This window comes from Crassostrea angulata, chromosome 6, assembly GCF_025612915.1.
Source record: "Crassostrea angulata isolate pt1a10 chromosome 6, ASM2561291v2, whole genome shotgun sequence".
In the NCBI taxonomy this organism is placed as follows: Eukaryota; Metazoa; Mollusca; class Bivalvia; order Ostreida; family Ostreidae; genus Magallana; species Magallana angulata.
In genome coordinates, this window is record NC_069116.1 from 61412075 (window position 1) to 61432191 (window position 20117).

At 33.5% G+C, this 20117-nt stretch overlaps 1 protein-coding gene across 1 annotated transcript; it reads right to left on the reverse strand.

The window, feature by feature from the left end:
* Window positions 1–4031: 4031 nt before the first annotated feature.
* On the reverse strand, window positions 4032–4978 carry LOC128187657 (uncharacterized). The gene is made up of 3 exons (XM_052858063.1): window positions 4762–4978; window positions 4488–4591; window positions 4032–4301 (listed from the first exon to the last, which is right to left on the reverse strand). The coding sequence occupies exons 1-3, from the start codon at window positions 4976–4978 to the stop codon at window positions 4032–4034; spliced, it is 591 nt and encodes a 196-aa protein (XP_052714023.1).
* Window positions 4979–20117: the final 15139 nt, after the last annotated feature.

Genomic DNA, 20117 nt, shown 5'->3' on the forward strand with positions numbered 1-20117 from the left:
GATGCGTATTCATAACTACTATGAGCCTACTTTTTCTGAAATATTTATTAAAACCTGTTTAATCTTTTTTTTTTTTAACCTACTTTAACTTTGTCTATTGCCTGTATGTGTAGATGATTCTGTAGTTCTCTTTGAATCTGGAGACACATCACATGACCTCTAACAAGACTTACGTGTGTGTGCACGTCTTGTTATTGACACGGAAGTGAATTTTTTTCTACGTTTTTGTGATGCACGGAAGCCTCTACTTTTTTTTTTTTTTTTTATAACTGTTTTTATTACCCCAGAACATGTAAGAGTATTCTTATAGCCGAGGTTGGGGAGCCTTGGAGTCTATAAGTTAACATTGTATATACTGAAAAAAATTTTGAAACGGGGTGTTTTTACAAATAACATCATTCATACACCCACTCATTCAGTTGCATGTATATGCACATTACTCTACATCATAATCAAGTACAAAAATTCATCATTTTACAGTAAACAAAAATAAATTACTTTGTAATATCTAAGATCATAGGGGCAAAAGGCTTAAAATCAACAATCATCATTAAAGGACAACCTCGCCCATCTTACATGAAATTTCTCTAATTCACAATTTTTCGTGTAAATAAATTTTTCACATTTGTAATAATAAAGTATTTCACGTTTGATTCCAGTAAAGGAGGGTAATTCTTTTCTACTCCTTTTTCTATATATATGTCTCTTTACAATACATATTATTATATTGAAAATGTTATAATATTTGTAGTATCTACCAAATATAACATCTATTTTGTTCAATGGTATATCTAATTCAAATTCGTCTTTCATCCAAACTAGTAAATTATCCCAGATTTCACTCACATATTCACATTCCCAAAAAAGATGACAAATAGTTTCTGCATTACATCTACAAAATGTACATAACTCTGATTCAACTATTCCTATCTTACATAAATAAGTATTAGTCGCAATAATTCGATGTACAATCCTGTATTGAAACCATCTTAATTGTACGTCGTTAGTTATTTTGAAAAATAATAAGTTTTGTCTTTTCCACCATATGTTATTTACATTCATGTCTAGTTCCTTTTCCCATTTCAATTCTGATTTTGGTTTATTCCATTTCTCATCAATAAAAATATCATAAAAGTCTCTTGAGCCTTGTTTATTTTTCCTAATTATCCGTAAAAATTCTGGATAATATGGAATATTTTGAAGAATAATTTCTGTATCATAGTTTAACCGTAACTTTTTAATACAATCTACAATTCCTAAAAAAATGTGTAAACGGAGGTTTAATATCATATTGGTTACAGAATTGTTCGTATTTCATTATTGTACCATCATTGTTGAAAAAATGTAGTATTTGATGTACACCTTTTAAAAACCATTGCTTATAAAAGACATATTTGTTATTAATACATATAGACTCATTAAACCATATCGGGCTTAAAATAGATAATTCACTGTCAGTACATTTTCTAAGTTCAAAAAATGACAAAAAAACATCTTTCCAAAATAGATTTTTACAAGTTTTTGACAGTTGATATAGTATTTGTCTTCCAACAATTGTCATATTTAAAATATTTGGAAAAGTACTTATTATCAAGTCTTTCCAACTTGACTGACAAGCATCATTAAAAAATCGCATCAAACGAGCTATTTTCAACAAATTTTCATGAATAACTGTAGTTGAAACTATCACGCCATGGCGTCAACCAAGCAAAATGATGACGTCACAATAGAAATAAAACGCTGCGCGAAAGCGTGCGTACTCGATCAGTACTCGGCCTCGTTAAATTCTAAAGAAGGTCTGCGGGAGAACTTGGTGAGCATCGAGCCTTTTTAAGAAAATATTTTATGTTTGCTATGAATATAACCTAACACGATGTGTTTTGATCAATTTTAAATTGACATTTGAAATTAGGTTTCTTCGAATTAAATTTCGCCTGCAGAGTTTTTGAAGCACGTGCTAAAGCTTTTCAGTAAAAACAAGCAACCAAATAGAGTATGAATAATTGGGTTTTCCCCTGGGTTGTTTTAAGGGTAGTTTTCGTCCGGGTTAATATAAGTGTTCAAAAGATGTGTTCGACTGATATATTTTAAAAAGTTGTTTTTTCCTGTTTCAACGAAATGTTTATCAAGAGAGGTATCGAAATAGTAACACTTATCAGGAATCTGATCGACCAGACCTAGAAGTGAAATGCTGTACATGCTTTATTCATCGAACCAAAGATGCGTATTCATAACTACTATGAGCCTACTTTTTCTGAAATATTTATTAAAACCTGTTTAATCTTTTTTTTTTTTAACCTACTTTAACTTTGTCTATTGCCTGTATGTGTAGATGATTCTGTAGTTCTCTTTGAATCTGGAGACACATCACGTGACCTCTAACAAGACTTACGTGTGTGTGCACGTCTTGTTATTGACACGGAAGTGAATTTTTTTCTACGTTTTTGTGATGCACGGAAGCCTCTACTTGACATGCGGCGTTTCCTGACTATCTTTGCGCGGTCTTAAACATTTTTTTTGTCCAATTTGTTCATTGTAATTGATTATTGACACCCACGTGACCATTTCGTGTGCCAAAACAGTCACTGTACAGTATCACATGTATCCATTATTATATAAATTAGGTATAAGTTAATTCCAGAGTCGGATCCAGGATTTGACGTTAAAGGCGCAAGTTATACCCAGGGGATCTGGGGGCGTCTAAGCGGCCCAAGTAAGTCCATAGCCTTGGTGTGGGTCAGGGGCAAACCCCCTGAAGCTCCCGGATTCTTGAGATTTTGTATGGGAAATTAAATTAAATTATACTAAGATAACCAGGCCAGCTTGTATTATAATACAAATACAAATACAAATATTTTATTGGCACAAACACAATTACAATAATTGGCAAAGGCCGAATGAATATATAAGAACATGGAAGAGTCGTTTAAACACTAGCTCGTTTATTACCATGTACTCAAAGGCAGTTGAATAGTCACATTTAATCCCAAGAGTAGCGTGACTAAAATGAGTGTTCAATTCCGTCACTGAAATCATATACTAGTTATTATAAAAAGTGGATATACATGTATATCAAGAATGACAGAGTCAGGATACACAATCTTTCACCCTATATTATTGCGTACTCCATCTCGTATTTTTGTGTTCACTGCTTATGCTTATGTCATATGTTACAATGGATTTCACAAAGTGTGAAATTTCGCAGGCATTTCTGGTAAAACATAAACAACGAAATTCATTATATAAAAGATAGTAAAACTCAGTAGAATTTAAATTTTATAACCCACTTTTTTCTTATTTCTTTCAGGAATTCAAACACGTGAACTGCAATGAATGAGATATTCATATTACATGTAAGCATACTGTCCAAAATTTGACATAACAAAACTGTTATGTACTTTTGATTCTCAATAATCGAACTTTTCTTGCGCAAATTATTACTTTTTTATTTATCTAAATATTTGTAAAGGACAATACATTACAGGGTCTCTTAGAGAATAATACAATTGTATTCGATCCATCTTTCAAATTTTTATTTATATCGATAACATTCACAAATTAATACATTCGCTTACAGCCAGCAGTTCAGTTTTTGGAACTCGAAACGAATTCAGCTGTTTAGAAAAAAAAAACGTAAAATGTTAAAACCAACGAAACTAAAGTGTATGTTTATCAATCGCAATTTCTCAGGTCTTTTAAAAAAAATATGTGTCAATTTTTGCTTGTCAGAAACGCCTTTTTTCAAACGAAAAGGTTGATAGTCGGTTGCTTTGGTGATTAATTTTTTTTTCTGCTGGAGTTATCTATCTTAGAGTGGTGGCTATATGTGTCTTGTCAAACTGTCAGTACTTCATATGACATTAGCACTTGTATTGTTTAACTACTCTAGTTTTTTTTCTGAATTTTTAATCGGTTCTTAGGGGGTAGGGTGGGGGGGGGGTAGTCGTTTTGTTTTGTTTAATAGTTTGTTTAATGGTTTTATATTTTTATTTTACTTCTTCTTTTTTTTAATCAAATAACGCTAACATTTTCTAGACAAAACGTGTTCCCATGCCAGAAAAAACAAATATCAGGTTTTCGAAAATACGCCCTTTCCTATTGCTTGGATCATCCTGTAGGCATAGTGTCCTCACCTTCTCTTTAAGCTCCTGGACCATCTCCCCCTTTGACGTTTTCTCCAAAGACACAATCCTCTCCTCCAAGGTTGTACCAACATCATGCTTCCTTTTTTGTGAAGGTCCTGCAGTTTCTAAAGGTACTGGTGTACTGCTTCCCCCTGTGGATGCACTAGTGCTAGGGTCCTAAAATATGACGTTATAACACTCTTTTAAAATATCATACCGCATATTCGGTTTATATGTAAGGGCAAAATTAGGTATTCATATTTAATTTCAAAATTCCAGATGTATATTATGTATATGTACCGGTTATTATCTGCATGTATGAATTGTTTCATGTGCATTAGCATATACATATATAAAACATACCGTTGAATCATCTAATGCCTGGCCTCTTGGTTGCCCCACTTCATTTGCAAAAATTATCAAGCAATGCAATAACCATTTTGCCTCGTTAACATCAATATCACTTCCTGTTTTAATAAAATGAAAGTTTATATCACAACAAATTCTTTCTAAAGATACCAATATTAATCCCAACATTTGCATATCATAGGTTAATAACTCTTGAAAAGATTTAAAGCTTTAATTTCCAACCATCACATAACCAGTTCAATAATTATTTAAGAAACTTAACCCCTACCAGCTAGTTCCAACAGCTCAATCATGTTTTCCCCTGTCAATGAGTTGACTATATTCTCTATCTCTTCCAACTCTAAGACGTCTGTCTTTTTTTCCTTAGACATGCGCGCAAATTCTTTCAGACCCTCTGGTCTTCCTCCTCTGACCTTCTTAATGACAGGTAAGAGCTTCAACCCCTTCAGTGAATGTCGCTTCTGTAAGACAGTAGGCTGCACCATCTATAACCAATGTATACAAAAATAAAATATCACGCATGTACGCATCAAGTGGGATAACTCTAATATAACTTAATAACTCAGTTATCTCGGTTTTTTGATAGATATATTATACTAACATATGTTCAAATATAGTCCCGTAAATTCTTTATACGAACTTAATGATGGACAAACAAGTTCAAACTTCAATTCATTTATCATGCATCATCTGGTCTAGCTAACAAAATCATAAACCGCACGTGCAGCTTGCCGCCTCGAGAATCTGCAAACGTGTCTCAAAGCTATTCTTTATATATATGCTACCCCTTTCACTTAAAGGTTATATGTCTTGCAATAGCTTTACACATATTTTGTAAGTAAACCACCTAGGTTCATTACAATAACTTATTTTATTTTATTTATTTATTATTATTTTTTTTAACAATTACGGCTCACCTAGGCCGAATATTCATACCACTCAGGTATGTGAAAATATTGACCACCTAGGTCAAAAACGGCCACCTAGGCCTAAAAGAACCAACTAGGTTCTGCCCCCCGGGCAATAAAATTTAAAAATTGTAATTACCTTTCCTATACTTCGCTTCGAGTACAGCTCCGTAGCATGCACGTCTGCTCGAGGGCATGGATGTCTAAAGAATGAATTATACGTCACATGTACTTCCGCTTGGGTATTAACCAATGAGGCTCTGACAATGAAACACGTAATGTCTGTCTCTCCGTCTGTCTGTAATTTTTTCTACGCTTAACTTCTTCTCCTGGAGTTAGTTTCACTCAAATGCGTACGCATATCGTACGTCTAAGCTCGGCATAAACCGAACTTAAAGGCGAAACTTTGCAACCGGCCTAAGTTCAGCCAAAATTCAATGCCTGGCAAAGGGTGGTTGTCACATTTGTTGTAAACATAAAATAATTGCTAATGGTATTGTTAAGATTATCATTGCTTACCATTATGTGAAATTATACAATCTGTCGATGACATGCAATATAAAATTCACAAATAATGAAATTAAGGAAAGAAGTTTGAATGTGTTTATTTGTGCAAAGAGTCTTAACTTTAGTCTAATTTAAGGACTTGCACCAAAACTTAGTCGGGCGTATAATGCAATTTCATAAAGCGGCTTAACTATAGAAAACGCATCACTTGCACAAAACTGTTTCTTAATTGTAACAATAACAAAATTTCTATTGTATACGTCATAAGAAAACATGAATCAAGACTTGAGGAACTAGCAATAACAAACAACAAAATTCTTTTACTTCAAGATTCAATAGAAGACAACCTCCGAGCAACACTTGTCAAAGTCAGTCGACGGGATGCCTTTCTTTTGTACGTGCACAATTGGAGATCTGGCATGCTGAATTTACAAAGATTGTTTGGTCCCTATCAAACATACAGCGGACATGGTTCATACAAACTAAACACTTTATCTTTAATGATGCATGTTTGGCTCTCACAGGGACCACTTCCTAACCCATGATGGTCTCAAAGGGACTGCTTCCTAACCCATGATTGTCTCAAAGGGACCGCTTTCTAACCCATGATTGTCTCAAAGGGACTGCTTCCTAACCCATGATGGTCTCAAAGGGACCGCTTCCTAACCCATGATGGTCTCAAAGGGATCGCCTCCTAACCCATGATGATCTCACAGGTACCGCTTCCTAACCCATGGTGGTCTCAAAGGGACCGCTTCCTAACCCATGATGGTCTCAAAGGGACTGCTTCCTAACCCATGATTGTCTCAAAGGGACTGCTTCCTAACCAATGATGGTCTCAAAGGGACTGCTTCCTAACCCATGATGGTCTCAAAGGGACTGCTTCCGAACCCATGATGGTCTCAAAGGGACTGCTTCCTAACCCATGATGGTCTCAAAGGGACTGCTTCCTAAGTGATTGGAAGTGAGCCTTACTATATCTTTTAAGGAATTAAATCCCTTCACTAATGTTTCATACTTAGTTTGGTTGAAATAGTCTTAGAAAAAGATGTCCAAAAACAGATAGTTAGGAAGGTCAATTGCTTAAAAAAAGTTCCATCTAACAGGAAGATGAGTTAATAAGAGGGATTGTGTTCTAACTTTACAGTTCATCTGCCCCCCCCCCCCCCAAAAAAAAATCTGAAGAGTAAAGAAACAGTCCTGGCCCCGCCGTCACCAACTTTCCTCAAGTCATTACTCAGCCTCAAGTTCAGCCTCAAGTCTGAGTTTTTACCTCAAATTCATGCACTTTTCCTTTAAAGATTTGAGTTGAGGACTGAGCTGAGGGATTTAAAAATGTTGGTGACGGTGGGGCATGATAAATTAAATCTTTATTCAGAAAAGAATACAATGTACAGTAATCACCTGGTTATCGATCCAGATTTTACAATGAGATATCATAGCTACACAGTCAATCCACGGTTAAACAATTATCATGCAATTATTAGAATGTACTAAACTATACATTAAAAAAAAAATTTCCTTTTGAATCTTAAACCAATGAGCTATATTTTTGCAATTATATGCGAAACAAAAAAAATTGTAAAACTGTTTTCTTTTCTAATTTTAAATATTGTTTGGGCAATGCAAGAATTGATTTAATATATATACTTATATTACATGTAATAGTATAAAATGAAAAAAAAAATCTTTGAATTAAAGTTATCGCATATCAATGTTTATACATTTCTGATTAATTAACGGTCGTTTACAAGATAATATTTTTATCTACTGAGTATGATTACCTCTATTTCTTACGGAAACTTATAGTCAATTCACAGTTCAATAGAAACAATCACACTGAAATCAACACGCCCCGTATATCAGTCTGAATAATAGAAAGACTTTCGTTGCTTTGTGTCGCTATTATATTGTCGATCTTTTCCTCAATGTTTTTGACTTTCTCGAGTTGTTTTGTTACAATCTGTTCAATACCTTGACTTAAGGTATCCGATGTACAATTGACCAAAAAATGATGCCTGGTAAGGTATATATTCAATGTACTCGTTTGATAGGTAAGGATATGTAGTTTCTAAAAATAGATGTTTTTCCCGCCAAATCACTATGGGGAAGTAACTCTAGCTCTGCAAATCACGCATGGTAAAATACTACTTTTCTTTGACGAAAACATGTGTAATCATTAATAATATTTATCAAATAAAAATTGCCAACATATTTTAATAAAAATAAAGTTTTTAAATAAATTGATTACCTTCATCAATATCTTTTTTTATTTTCTCGAATTTTTTTTTTACAATGACCATGACGACTCACGCGATTTTTACCCCCCTCCCCCCCCCCCACGTCAGCCGTCGCATTCATAATCCAACGCATATTCCCGTTAGCTGGTAATTTTCCTGTTTTCTATACCTTTACCATTTAGAACTTGTAATTTTAGAATTAAAAATCTAAACTGTTCGGTTTTTTTTCATTCAGCAAAATGTTTGCACAAAAAATATTGTTACTAATACAACGAAGTCGTGAATTGCGGGTCACATCAGGTGTGTAAAGCGTTACGAACAAAGCGTGCAAGAACCGTGTGAAATGTTTTATTAGAATTCATTCCAAACCAATTCATTCCAAACTCGTAGAAAACAATATATATTGTATTATCTTTTACTCAAAATTGTATCCTTTTTAACAAAAAAATTAAGTCAGTTTTAAAATGGAGACTGTCGATAAAGTCTGACTACGATGTTTCCGTATCGGTACAATTGTGGAATGTACAATACATCAACATGCTTTTCACAGTTATAACAAAATATGAATCAACCATAAATGACGCTGTGATGTTGTAATAAGCATGCATTTTTACACGATAAGATTGTGTACAAATACCACACATAACATGCATCGAACATCGGCTATCTGGCTGAACCTGTCAATCAAATTTCGAGTATTTGATTTCATTGGATGGTGACGCGCCTCTTTTATGTAAACAGCAAAATGAAACGAATTGACTTTAAAGCAGTCGGAATCACTATCTAATAGTATTATTTGAATGATATAAAATCCAGCGATTTTGAAAAAGAGTAAAAAATGTACCGTTTATGCACATACATGTGATATGAAATGCGAGAGAAGAAAATTGTTTGGAATCCCGATGAAAAAATAAATCAATGATTAGAAATTTCATTATTTGACTCTTGTTAACTTGATTTACGGAAAATAACAAGGAGATGTTTTAACACAATAATTACAATAAACGTGTACAAGCATTTTAACCACGAAATCCGTATGCATAGTACTTATTAAAAATAGTTAGTAGCAAATACGCCGTTATACAAATGTTAAGGTCCGCAACACTCTGTATGTTTAATGAAATTAGTTATACAAAAAATTGAACAGATTGAATAGGGCCATACGATTAACAAACAATTAACAATTCAAGTTATGCACAGTCACAATATCTACGAAATCAATGATTAAAACGACCTACTCAGTATTTTTCGACGAAATACGTGACTTGTGCACTGCAACATTTACTCTATAAATTAGGATTTTTTTCTTCACGTTATTGCAAGAGCGCCGCGGGAAAAAAAATTACGTCATACAACGGCAAATGACGTAAAGCTGCTACAACGTCACAATCAACGTAAGGGGGAAAAGTTAAAATAACTCGTTTTAAAATTAAGAAAAAAAAATATTGCTTTAGTTTATGCATCAATTGTTTATTATTTATCGATTATTATGTCAGATCAAAAATAGTGCGACTTTTTGAAAATTTATTTCAAGCTCCGTAATCTACCGAGCTCATCCCGGAAAATCCCGAGCTCTCTGGCTCAATTGTACATCGGATACCTTAATTGCTGTAACTCGGTTCTTATAAAGTGTAACGCCAAGTCTGCAGACCTTTGTCTTTTTTCCCATTTCATCAAACAACGCCTGTCCATTTATTGATAAAAGCAATGAAGTCAAAATCAGAATTCCAAAAAGTCTACCCATCGCTGATTTGTTAGAATTCGTCAAGTCTGCTTCAATTTTGATTACCGTCTGTATAGTTCTTTAATACTGGTTGCTGTCTGAAAGAATTCCAGTTGTAAAACCTAATTCGTCAAAACAGAAAAAAGCGTTGCATAGTCTTTGAGTTAAGCTAGTTTAGACGTTAGTTTCACAAGTAATTGTTCCTGTGATAAGGTTTACCCCATTAAATGAAAAACAAATAGAAATGCCATTGTCTAAAATATCTTAAATCAAAAAACCTAATAGATTTTATTATCAAATCAGCTCACAAATAAATTGAACCCTTACTCAAATGATTGTGAACTGTTTTTCTAGAGTATTGAATTTTTTTTATATTTGCAAATTAGAGATAAATTTAAAGTTCACTTATAGAATCGGTAATCCAACTGAAATACTGCGTTAGAAATTACCGTGCACACTATTTCTGGAATTATGACTTATTGGGACAATTTGTTTTCTCAAATACAAAAAAGGTAATACATTCTTATGATTCAAAATTGTTCAATATCCCTTCATTATACATTGAATACCTTAACTAAATACTTATATATTTTTGTAAATTATAGGTTAATCGAGATTTACAACTTTTTTGGAATATATTTTTGATTCAAAATATTAAATTTTTAAACAATAGAAGACTATATAGCAAGCTTGGAAAGTTTTGCAACCAACGTTAGTTATATTTGAAAACAGAACCAAATTAACTCTAGACAGTGAAATTACCTACCTCTCATTTGTAATATCAGTGTGCTTAGTCAACCCGATCGTCGTGAAAAAATCAACAGGGAATTTTTGTTTTAACTTAAAATTATTTTTGCATAAAAATCTTTTGAAATTTTATGCTTTCTGGTCTCTTTAAATCAATTAGAAGTGACATAAACGTACGGGACACCGATCTCTTTTTTCTTGAGATGCGTGCTACCTTCTTCCTTATATGTTTGTTGTTTTCATTGTACGTTCAATATTTTTTATTGAATTCTAAAGTATTTAGTTATGTTGAGTATATAAATGAATACTTCTTTTATTGTTGTCATATATTAATATACTGTAACCATGACAATTATAGGTTACCATGGTAATTGCATAATTGACATGATGACTGTAGTTGGTGATTAACATAATATTTGTAGGGAACGATTGTAGGTTTCAATAATGAAATCCGCAAGTCACATTTTTGTAACTATATTGTTTACCAAAATAAACAATTACTAAAATTTGAATCTTTGTGTTATATTTTAAATGATGATATAATTTTACAAACTATACAAGAGCCTTTTTACAAATTTTATAGTGCCCTCAGTAAAGGGAAAGGTCATGAGAGCAGGATGTCCTACAACACACCACCAGACGTCAAACATGGCACGTCACGGATACCTGACCAAAGCCGTCATCAACAAATTGAAGGAGAGATGAAGTTTATGTCTGACATTTGTGTCGTGTGTCAAAATTGGTCACAGATCCTTACATTGTCAATGTCTCTGTCTGATAATGTGAGTAGTATTTCTGATTGGCCATACCTGTATGTCTAGTGTATTCTGATTGGTCTTCTGTCCTTACATTGTCTGTTTGTCTACCTTATTTTGAGTCAGACATATGATGAATCTTTTTTTCAAAAATGTGTTATGCTAAAACATTTTGGACTGTTCATGATGTCAAATGCGCTAGATAAATCATATTGTATTCACTTAATAAAGTGACTTGAATTCATTAATTTTTTAATGCTTAGGAAATTGTTTTTGTAATATAAGGTTTTTACCTATAGTATGTATTATTTGAAATGAAGGAGTTTTATTTCTGTTTCTAAATTCACGTGTAGCAACTTGTTATTGAAGTATCATTTTAACAGACATTTGCTTTAAACGGATTGGCTTTGTGAATGGAAAGTTTGTTGACGAAACAATAGGCCAGCCTATAACAACATACCAATCAAAAGGACCAAAACAGCTGATAATGCTAATAAATGATAATGCCAACTGTGAATGCTGTATGAAGTATCAGAAATGCTGACAATGTTGTAATATGGGTACTGATACCCAGTTGGTACATATGCTATATCAGGTTTTTATAAAAATGCTTTAAATCTATACAGGTATATCAATAGTATTTCTATAATTCATGCCATATCTTTAAGAATTCTAGAAAATAACACATTTTGTCTTATTACACATTAATCTTTGCAATAGCACATGATACACGAAAAAGATATTTTACTTAACTTAGCCAATGCATCCTTATCTAAGGAAATTTTGTTTTTGAAAAAAATTGCCTAAGACCTTTATCAAAATTAAGAGGCTCGTAAACACTATGCTAATAAAAGGACCCATCAGGTACGAGTAAAGCCAGAAGCTTATATATGCAGAAATATTCCGCAAAAACAACAGGTTTCTCCAAAAATTTATACGAGAAACCATCAATTTAGAACGATAGTAAATGACAAATAACATCCCATAGATAAGTAAGTAGAGTATGCATAATCGCAATTTGACGACGCAACCGATCGATAAAAAGTTTTGTACAAGACTCTACAGATTCCTTAAGAATACTATCAACCATAAATCAACCATTATCAAATTCCTCAATGTCATTTTACATGGACGTCAACGCGTTGTTTCCCAGTGTAACCCCGACAAGAAGATCGGGATGTAACTGAATTGTTTTTAAAATTAATTACGAAAGAAAGAGGCACAAATTACATTTTGATAGTGTTAAATTCTGTCCAAGCAAATAGAAAATTTAGTGTTAGCAACAAACTTTGATAATTATTCAAAAAGAAGGAATTGCAGTTGGGTCCAAACTTGGCAGAAATTATGCATGCGTATAGTTGGGGTTGGGGACGTATTCTGATTGAAATTTGTAAAAAACAATCCATTTTTATATAAATATATCGATGACCTGATTGGAATCTGGTCTTGACAAAACCATAAATGATATACATCCGAGTATTCAGCTTGACATAGCACAAAACTTTCAGAGAGTTCGCAGATGTAAATATTACTTTTGAAGAAGTATTCATTTCTACAGTTAACCAAATGACAAACATATGTACATAAACAAAAAATTCAGTAATTCTGAATCTGCAAAAATAATCTATTCCCTTTGGACTTGGTATGGAAGCACGCCAAATTCTTATTGCCTGACATGTGCATTTCAAAAACACTTATTATGGCATCCTGGAGAGACAAAAATGAAATACATATTCATAAGAAACACAATAAGAAACACAATAACCTCTTCTTTAGAAAAAATACTTTAATGTGAGCCGTTGTGAAGGAAATGAATAATGTGAAAATATATAATTTGTTCTAGCAAATTTCAAGACTCTAATCGTTAAATTGTTCAAAAAAGGGGATAATTGCAAAACAGTAAGTATAGGGTGTGTATCTTCGAAAATCTTCTTCTTAAAAAACCACTGCACCAGATATATTACACAAAAGCTTGTTTTCTATAGTGAAACTTTCAAATTGCAAACATCGTGACCCTCGAACCAAAACTGGGACTCAATGCGGGGCTCAAAGTTTAACATAGAAATACGTAGTAAAAATGTTTAAAAATCTTCTCCAACACCACTGCACCAATAATCATTGTTGCTTACAGACATATTATGGTGGAGGTAGGCACTCCACACTCTAAATATAATCAGTATTATAGCTAACAGACAGATAATTGTGTAGGTAGGCACTCCACACTCTCACTGCAATCAGTCCTATATCTTTCAGACAGATTATAGTGGAGGTATGCACTCCACGCTCTCAATGTAATCAGTATTATAACTTACAGACAGATTATGGTGGAGGTAGGCACTCCACCCTCTCAATGTAATCAGTTCTATTGCTTACAGACAGTTATGGTAGAGTTAGGCACTCCACACTCTCAAAGTAATAAGCATTGTTGCTTACAGACAGATTAGGCACTCCACATTCATAATGTAATCAATTCTATAACTTTCAGACAGATTATGGTGGAGGTAGGCACTCCACACTCTCAATGTAATCAGTATCATAGCTTACAGACAGATTAAGGTGAAGGTAGGCACTCCGCACTCTTAATGTTATCAGATTTAAAGCTTACAGATAGATTATGGTGGAGTTAGGCACTCCACATTCCCAATGTAATCAGTATCATATCTTACAGACAGATTATGGTGGAGTTAGGCACTCCACATTCCCAATGTAATCAGTATCATATCTTACAGACAGATTATGGTGGAGGTAGGCACTCCACACTCTCAATGTAATCAGCATCATAGCTTACAGACAGATTATGGTGAAGATAGGTCTCCACATTCTCAATGTTATCAGCATCATAGCTTACAGACAGATTATGGTGAAGGTAGGCCCTCCACACTCTTAATGTTATCAGATTTATAGCTTACAGACAGATTATGGTGAAGGTAGGCACTCCACACTCTTAAGGATGACGTTTACCCAGAATGAAAAAAAATTCCACTGATGATAATGAAAAACCAACTACTGTGTGTTGTAGACCTTACATGGTAGTGTTATTCTTCACTTTCAAATAAGTAGGTCAATGACCTACTTTTTGAGTTAATGGCCATTGAATATTTTTTGAAAATTGAAGAAAAATCCATAAAAAATTTACTCTATGATTGAGATTTTCTTCATTGTGAAAATAATACAAATTGCTTAATTCTTTGACAAATGAAATACAGTTTATGAGTGGTATTGACATGAAATAGATACAAAGAATAACGTTTTCATTCACAATTGTTTAGGGTATTTCAGTCCGAATTTCCTCTATTAGTTTTCAAATTAATACCCATTTTTGATTCAATATAACAAAAAACTGAATGATGATAATGCTAAAACATTTATAGTATTAAACTAAGTATAATCACCTTTCTCTCCTGGCATAAAATTTATATGAGGTCAATGATCAACATTTTGAGATATGGTGTCTTTTATCATTTTAGGCATTTTTCAATATGTTTGTAATGTGTGCCATACGAATATCTAAACGAAAAAGCAAGATAAAACCAACAGAAAATATGCAAAATTATGTTGACTAACAAATAAAATCTGAACTTTAAATATTATAGTACTACCAAAAATATTTCAGTGAAAAACCAGATCTGAAAAATTTAATCCGAATTTCCTCTGCTTTGCTAAAAGTCAAACTTTGTCAGAGCCTAATTCCATAATTTAGGAAAAGTGTCGATTGTTATGTCAATAATAGTTCATTTCATAAATACTTTTTGTATTTAAAACAAATTTTACTCATTAAATTGAACTTTTTAACAATCCGGATTTGAGAACTCAAACCCTGAGTAAACAACGTCCTTAATGTAATCAGTATCATAGCTTACAGACAGATTATGGTGAAGGTAGGCACTCCACACTCTTAATGTAATCAGTATCATAGCTTACAGACAGATTATGGTGAAGGTAGGCACTCCACATTCTCAATGTAATCAGTTTTATTAAATGTTACTAAGATCTCCCAATGTGCATCAGTACACTTGTTGTCAGGAGAGATTTTCTTTCATTTATGTGTAATTTTTACAGAATAAATGTAATGTTTTCTTTCATCAATATTATATTCAATTATTATGATAATCATATATTGATATTAGTTGTTTACAGTGTTTTCCTTAATTCTATAGACATTGATGGTAGTTAACTTGATACCTATATATATATTATGTGTTTGATGTCAGTGTTAAAGTTTTCTTTTAACTTTGACAGACATTTATGGTGGTCTCCACAATGTTAGAGAGGAATCCAGAAGCTTCGTTTGATCAGGCCGTCAACATGGACAAGGTGGGTTACCATGATGACATAGGTTACCATAATGACAGTACATTACTGTATGATAAGCACACATTACCATGATGTTTGTAGGTTACCATAACGGTTGTAGGTTACCATGATGACAATACATTACTATATGATAAGCACACATTACCATGAAGGTTGGATGTTACCATGATAATTGTAGGTTACCATGATGATTGTAGGTTATCATGATGACAATACATTACTATATGATAAGCACACATTACCATGATGTTTGTAGGTTACCATGAATGTTGTAGGTTACCATGTTGACAATATATTACTATATGATAAGCACACACTACCATGAAGGTTGTAGGTTACCATGATAATTGTAGGTTACAATGATGATTGTTAGTTACCATGATGATTGTAGGTAAACATGATGATTGTAGGTTACCATGATGACAATACATATCTATATGATAAACACACATTATCTTGAAGGTGGTAAGTTACAATGATGATTGAAGGTTACCATGATGACATTACATTACTTTATTATAAGCACACATTACCATGAAGGTCATAGGTTACAATGATGATTGTAGGTTACCATGATAATTGTACGTTACCATGATGACAATACATTACTATATGATAAACACACATTACCATGAAGGTTGTAGGTTACCATGATAATTGTAGGTTACCATGATGATTGTAGGTTACCATAATGACAATATATTACTGTATGATAAACACACATTACCATGAAGGTTGTAGGTTACCATGATAATTGTAGGTCACCATGGTGATTGTAGGTTACCATGATGACAATACTTTACAAAATGATTAGCAGACATTACAATGAAGGGGGTAAGTTACCATAATGAGGTAGGTTACCATAATGCCATTTCACTACTATATGATAATCACAAATTACCATGAAGGTTGTAGGTTACCATGATGTTTGTAGGTTACTATGATGATTGCAAGGTAGATGGTGGTTGTAGGTTATCATGTTGAATTCTGCTCTGTTAACGCTAGGCCCAGTCATTCAGTAACACTTTTTTCATATAAAAACAAAAATAGGTACTTTGTGTGAATGTTAGGTTATTATTTGTATTTTTAATGCTCAATTGAATGTGTTTGCTTATTGGAATATTTTTATTTAACAAATAATCATAGATGCTTTTGAGGAATTTCAGCGTGACCTTAGTAAAAGTGAAGGTCTTGAAAAGCAGGATGAGATGACCAAGTTCAATAGCATGCCGCCAAACGTCAAACAAGGTACGTCACGGTATCTGAACAAAGCTGTCATCAACAACTTACTGGAAGGGGAGATGAAGTTTATGTCTGACGATATGTGTAGTGTGTCCTGATCGTAGTACATGCTTACATTGTCTGTGTGTCCGACGGTATAATGTTATGTGAAGTGTTTCATAGATGGCCACAGATTCTTACATCGTCTTTATGTCTGCCTGATGCTTGGTCATGGATAGAAGAAACTTAATTTGAAGTGCATTGGAATTTTCAAAACTGTGTTTTGATAGACATTTGTGGATTGTTTATTGTTGTTTATGATGTGCTTCATGAGTTACAGTGGATTGAATTAATTAATGCAGTGACAAAATTCAACTTACTTTTTGGAATGCTTAGCAGGTGCTTGTTATGATTTTGTAATGTGACGCTTTTAGCTATAATAAACATTAATTTAATATAAAAAGGAATTTTGTTACTGCTAATACCAAATACATGAATAACAATTTTCTTTTGGTTCAGTATTTTGTTTCAGTAGACAGTGTCAAAAATTGGCTTTCAGAAATTTACACTCTGCAAATATCTGTGGAAAAAAATGATTTATTAGATAGTTACAAGATAACACTACTGGTCAGCCTTTTACAGAATAAAAAGAAGCTGAACAACATGACGGATAGAGGTTCAAAACAGCCGAGAATGCCGGATAGAGGATCAAAACAGCCGAGAATGCCGGATAGAGGATCAAAACAGCCGAGAATGCCGGATAGAGGATCAAAACAGCCTACAATGCTAGATAGAGGATAAAAACAGCCGAGAATGCCGAAGCTTTATAAAGGTTCAGAACAGTGTAAAAGCCGTATAAAGGACCTGAACAGCCTCTATTGTTCTACGAATACTATTTAAAAGACCGGAACAGCTGACAAAAAAGCTGTTTAAAGGAACGTGATACGAATGCGAAATGTAGCCTTTATATTTTCTTTCGCCCCGGCCCTCTTCTTTGAAAACAAAGTAGAAGATGGCTACGTTTTGCAGCTAAAGCTAAGCAAACTTGTAGGGTTTTACATTTTACTGTATAGGTCATCATTCTGCTGACAAACCCTTCTCTCATATCACTGCTCACCATTATCATATTGGCCTCATATCAGCCAAAAGCGGTAGGTTTAGCAGTAAAAATATAGATAATCGACAAGTGTTTCAGTAAAACTAGTTTTATGAAGTTCTTTCTTCCTCTTTACAAAATTCTTAACAAACTCTTTCAAATTTTTACGGTTATAATGAACTTGGTTACAACTAATTTACTGCTAAAGCAGATTCAGTTTGATTTTGTGTATTGAAGAGGTGAACAAAAGCGAAATGAATACCTTTTATATCGAAGTGCTTCATAGTTTTAACAATAGCCTTACCAATGAAGCTATTCTTCGAATAAGTTTATTCTCTCAGAAATCGTTAAATTAACCATTTAATTATTATAGGTTACCAAAGTATATTTCATGCAACCATAAGCATAAATGGTAGCATATGAAAAAAACCATGTATATAACGAATTTGCTATAATAATTATAACAAATTCGTTAAACGGATACAACGAATTACGAATATAAAGAAGTAAATTCACTGGTATGTAGGACTTCGCAATAACCGAGTTATACCTGTTTTGTCGTTTTACAAAATTCCCGCAACCATGACCGTTGATTCGTGTTGCCTTGCCCTAATTAATCTTTGTACTGGGAAAAAATTAGGATGGAAAAGAAAGAAGGCACCACAAAGACACAGGTTCGAAAGGTAATTATTTGTGTTTTAGTTTCTCCGGAAATTGAAAAAATAAACGCACCCCACCCCCCTCCGAAAAAAATAAACAATGACAAGACATACATTTTAACGAGGGCTATCGCTTACATTTCAAAAACAAACCGAGGTAATTCTAAATTTAAATCTTTACAATTCAAGTTGAAATGCTTTATAAAGGACCAAAACAGCTAAGAATGCTTTATAAAGGATCAAAACAACCGAGTGTGCTCCATACAGGATCATACAGGATCATAGAAGCTTCGAATGCTAAATTAAGAATCAAAACAGCTGATAATGTTTGATAAGGGATCAGGACATCCGAGAATATTGTTAGGAATCAGAACAGTTAAGTTTATTGTATACAGGGTCAGGACAGCTCAGAATGCTGTATAAAGAATTAAAACATCTTAGCATGTTGAATAGAGGATCAGATCAGCTGCAAATGCAGTATAAGGTATCAGGGCAGCTAAGATGGGAGCTGGTACCCAGTCTAATGACAATGAGACACGTCTGTCTCTCCGTCTGTCTGTAATTTTTTCTACATTTTTAACTTCTTCTCCTGGAGTCAGTTTCACTCAAATGCGTACGCATATTGTACCTCTAAGCCCGGCGTAAACCGGACTTAAAGGCGTAACTTTGTAACCGGCCTAAGTTCAGCCAAAATTCAATGCCTGGCAAAGGGTGGTTGTCACATTTCTTGTAAACATAAAATAATTGCTAATGGTATTGTTAAGATTATCATTGCTTACCATTATGTGCAATTATACAATCTGTCGATGACATGCAATATAAAATTCACGTGTAATGAAATTAAGGAAAAAAGTTTGAATGTGTTTATTGTGCAAAGAGTCTTAACTTTAGTCTAATTAATGCAATTTCATAAAGCGGCTTAACTATCATCTTCGCTAGCCAAGAGTTTTCGGTCCACTCTGCTCCCCATAAACCCTTGGCGGATTTCATTACGAAAACTCGGTGACAAGCTCCGTTTTATGATTGGCTGGAGCTGCGAGTAGCTGATCCAATCGCAGTGCTTGTAAATATAAACTTTAAAAGAAAACACATGTGTGATCTTTGATAAAACATTCGGTGCTTTTAACAAGTTTTAACAAGTTCTCGAGTACAGTGCCTCCCCAACGGTGGTCTAACCAGATCGCTTTAAAAACCTACATATTTTACTGGGATGATACAGAGTTCTGCAAACTTGTCAATGCTCGCGTGATAGCATGGGAAGTAAACATGGCGAATGTAGAAGTTGCCTATCCTGTTAGTATATTCGTTCCTGCTTTTGGTTATTGCTTTTAAAGGTTCAATGAGCTCTGTTTTATTTAATTTCTTTGGTTCGCATTATTCATGACAATGATACCTGGTAGCTTTTATATAAATAGGCGACTTTTTCACTCCCGGTACATATCCTTACAAAACAC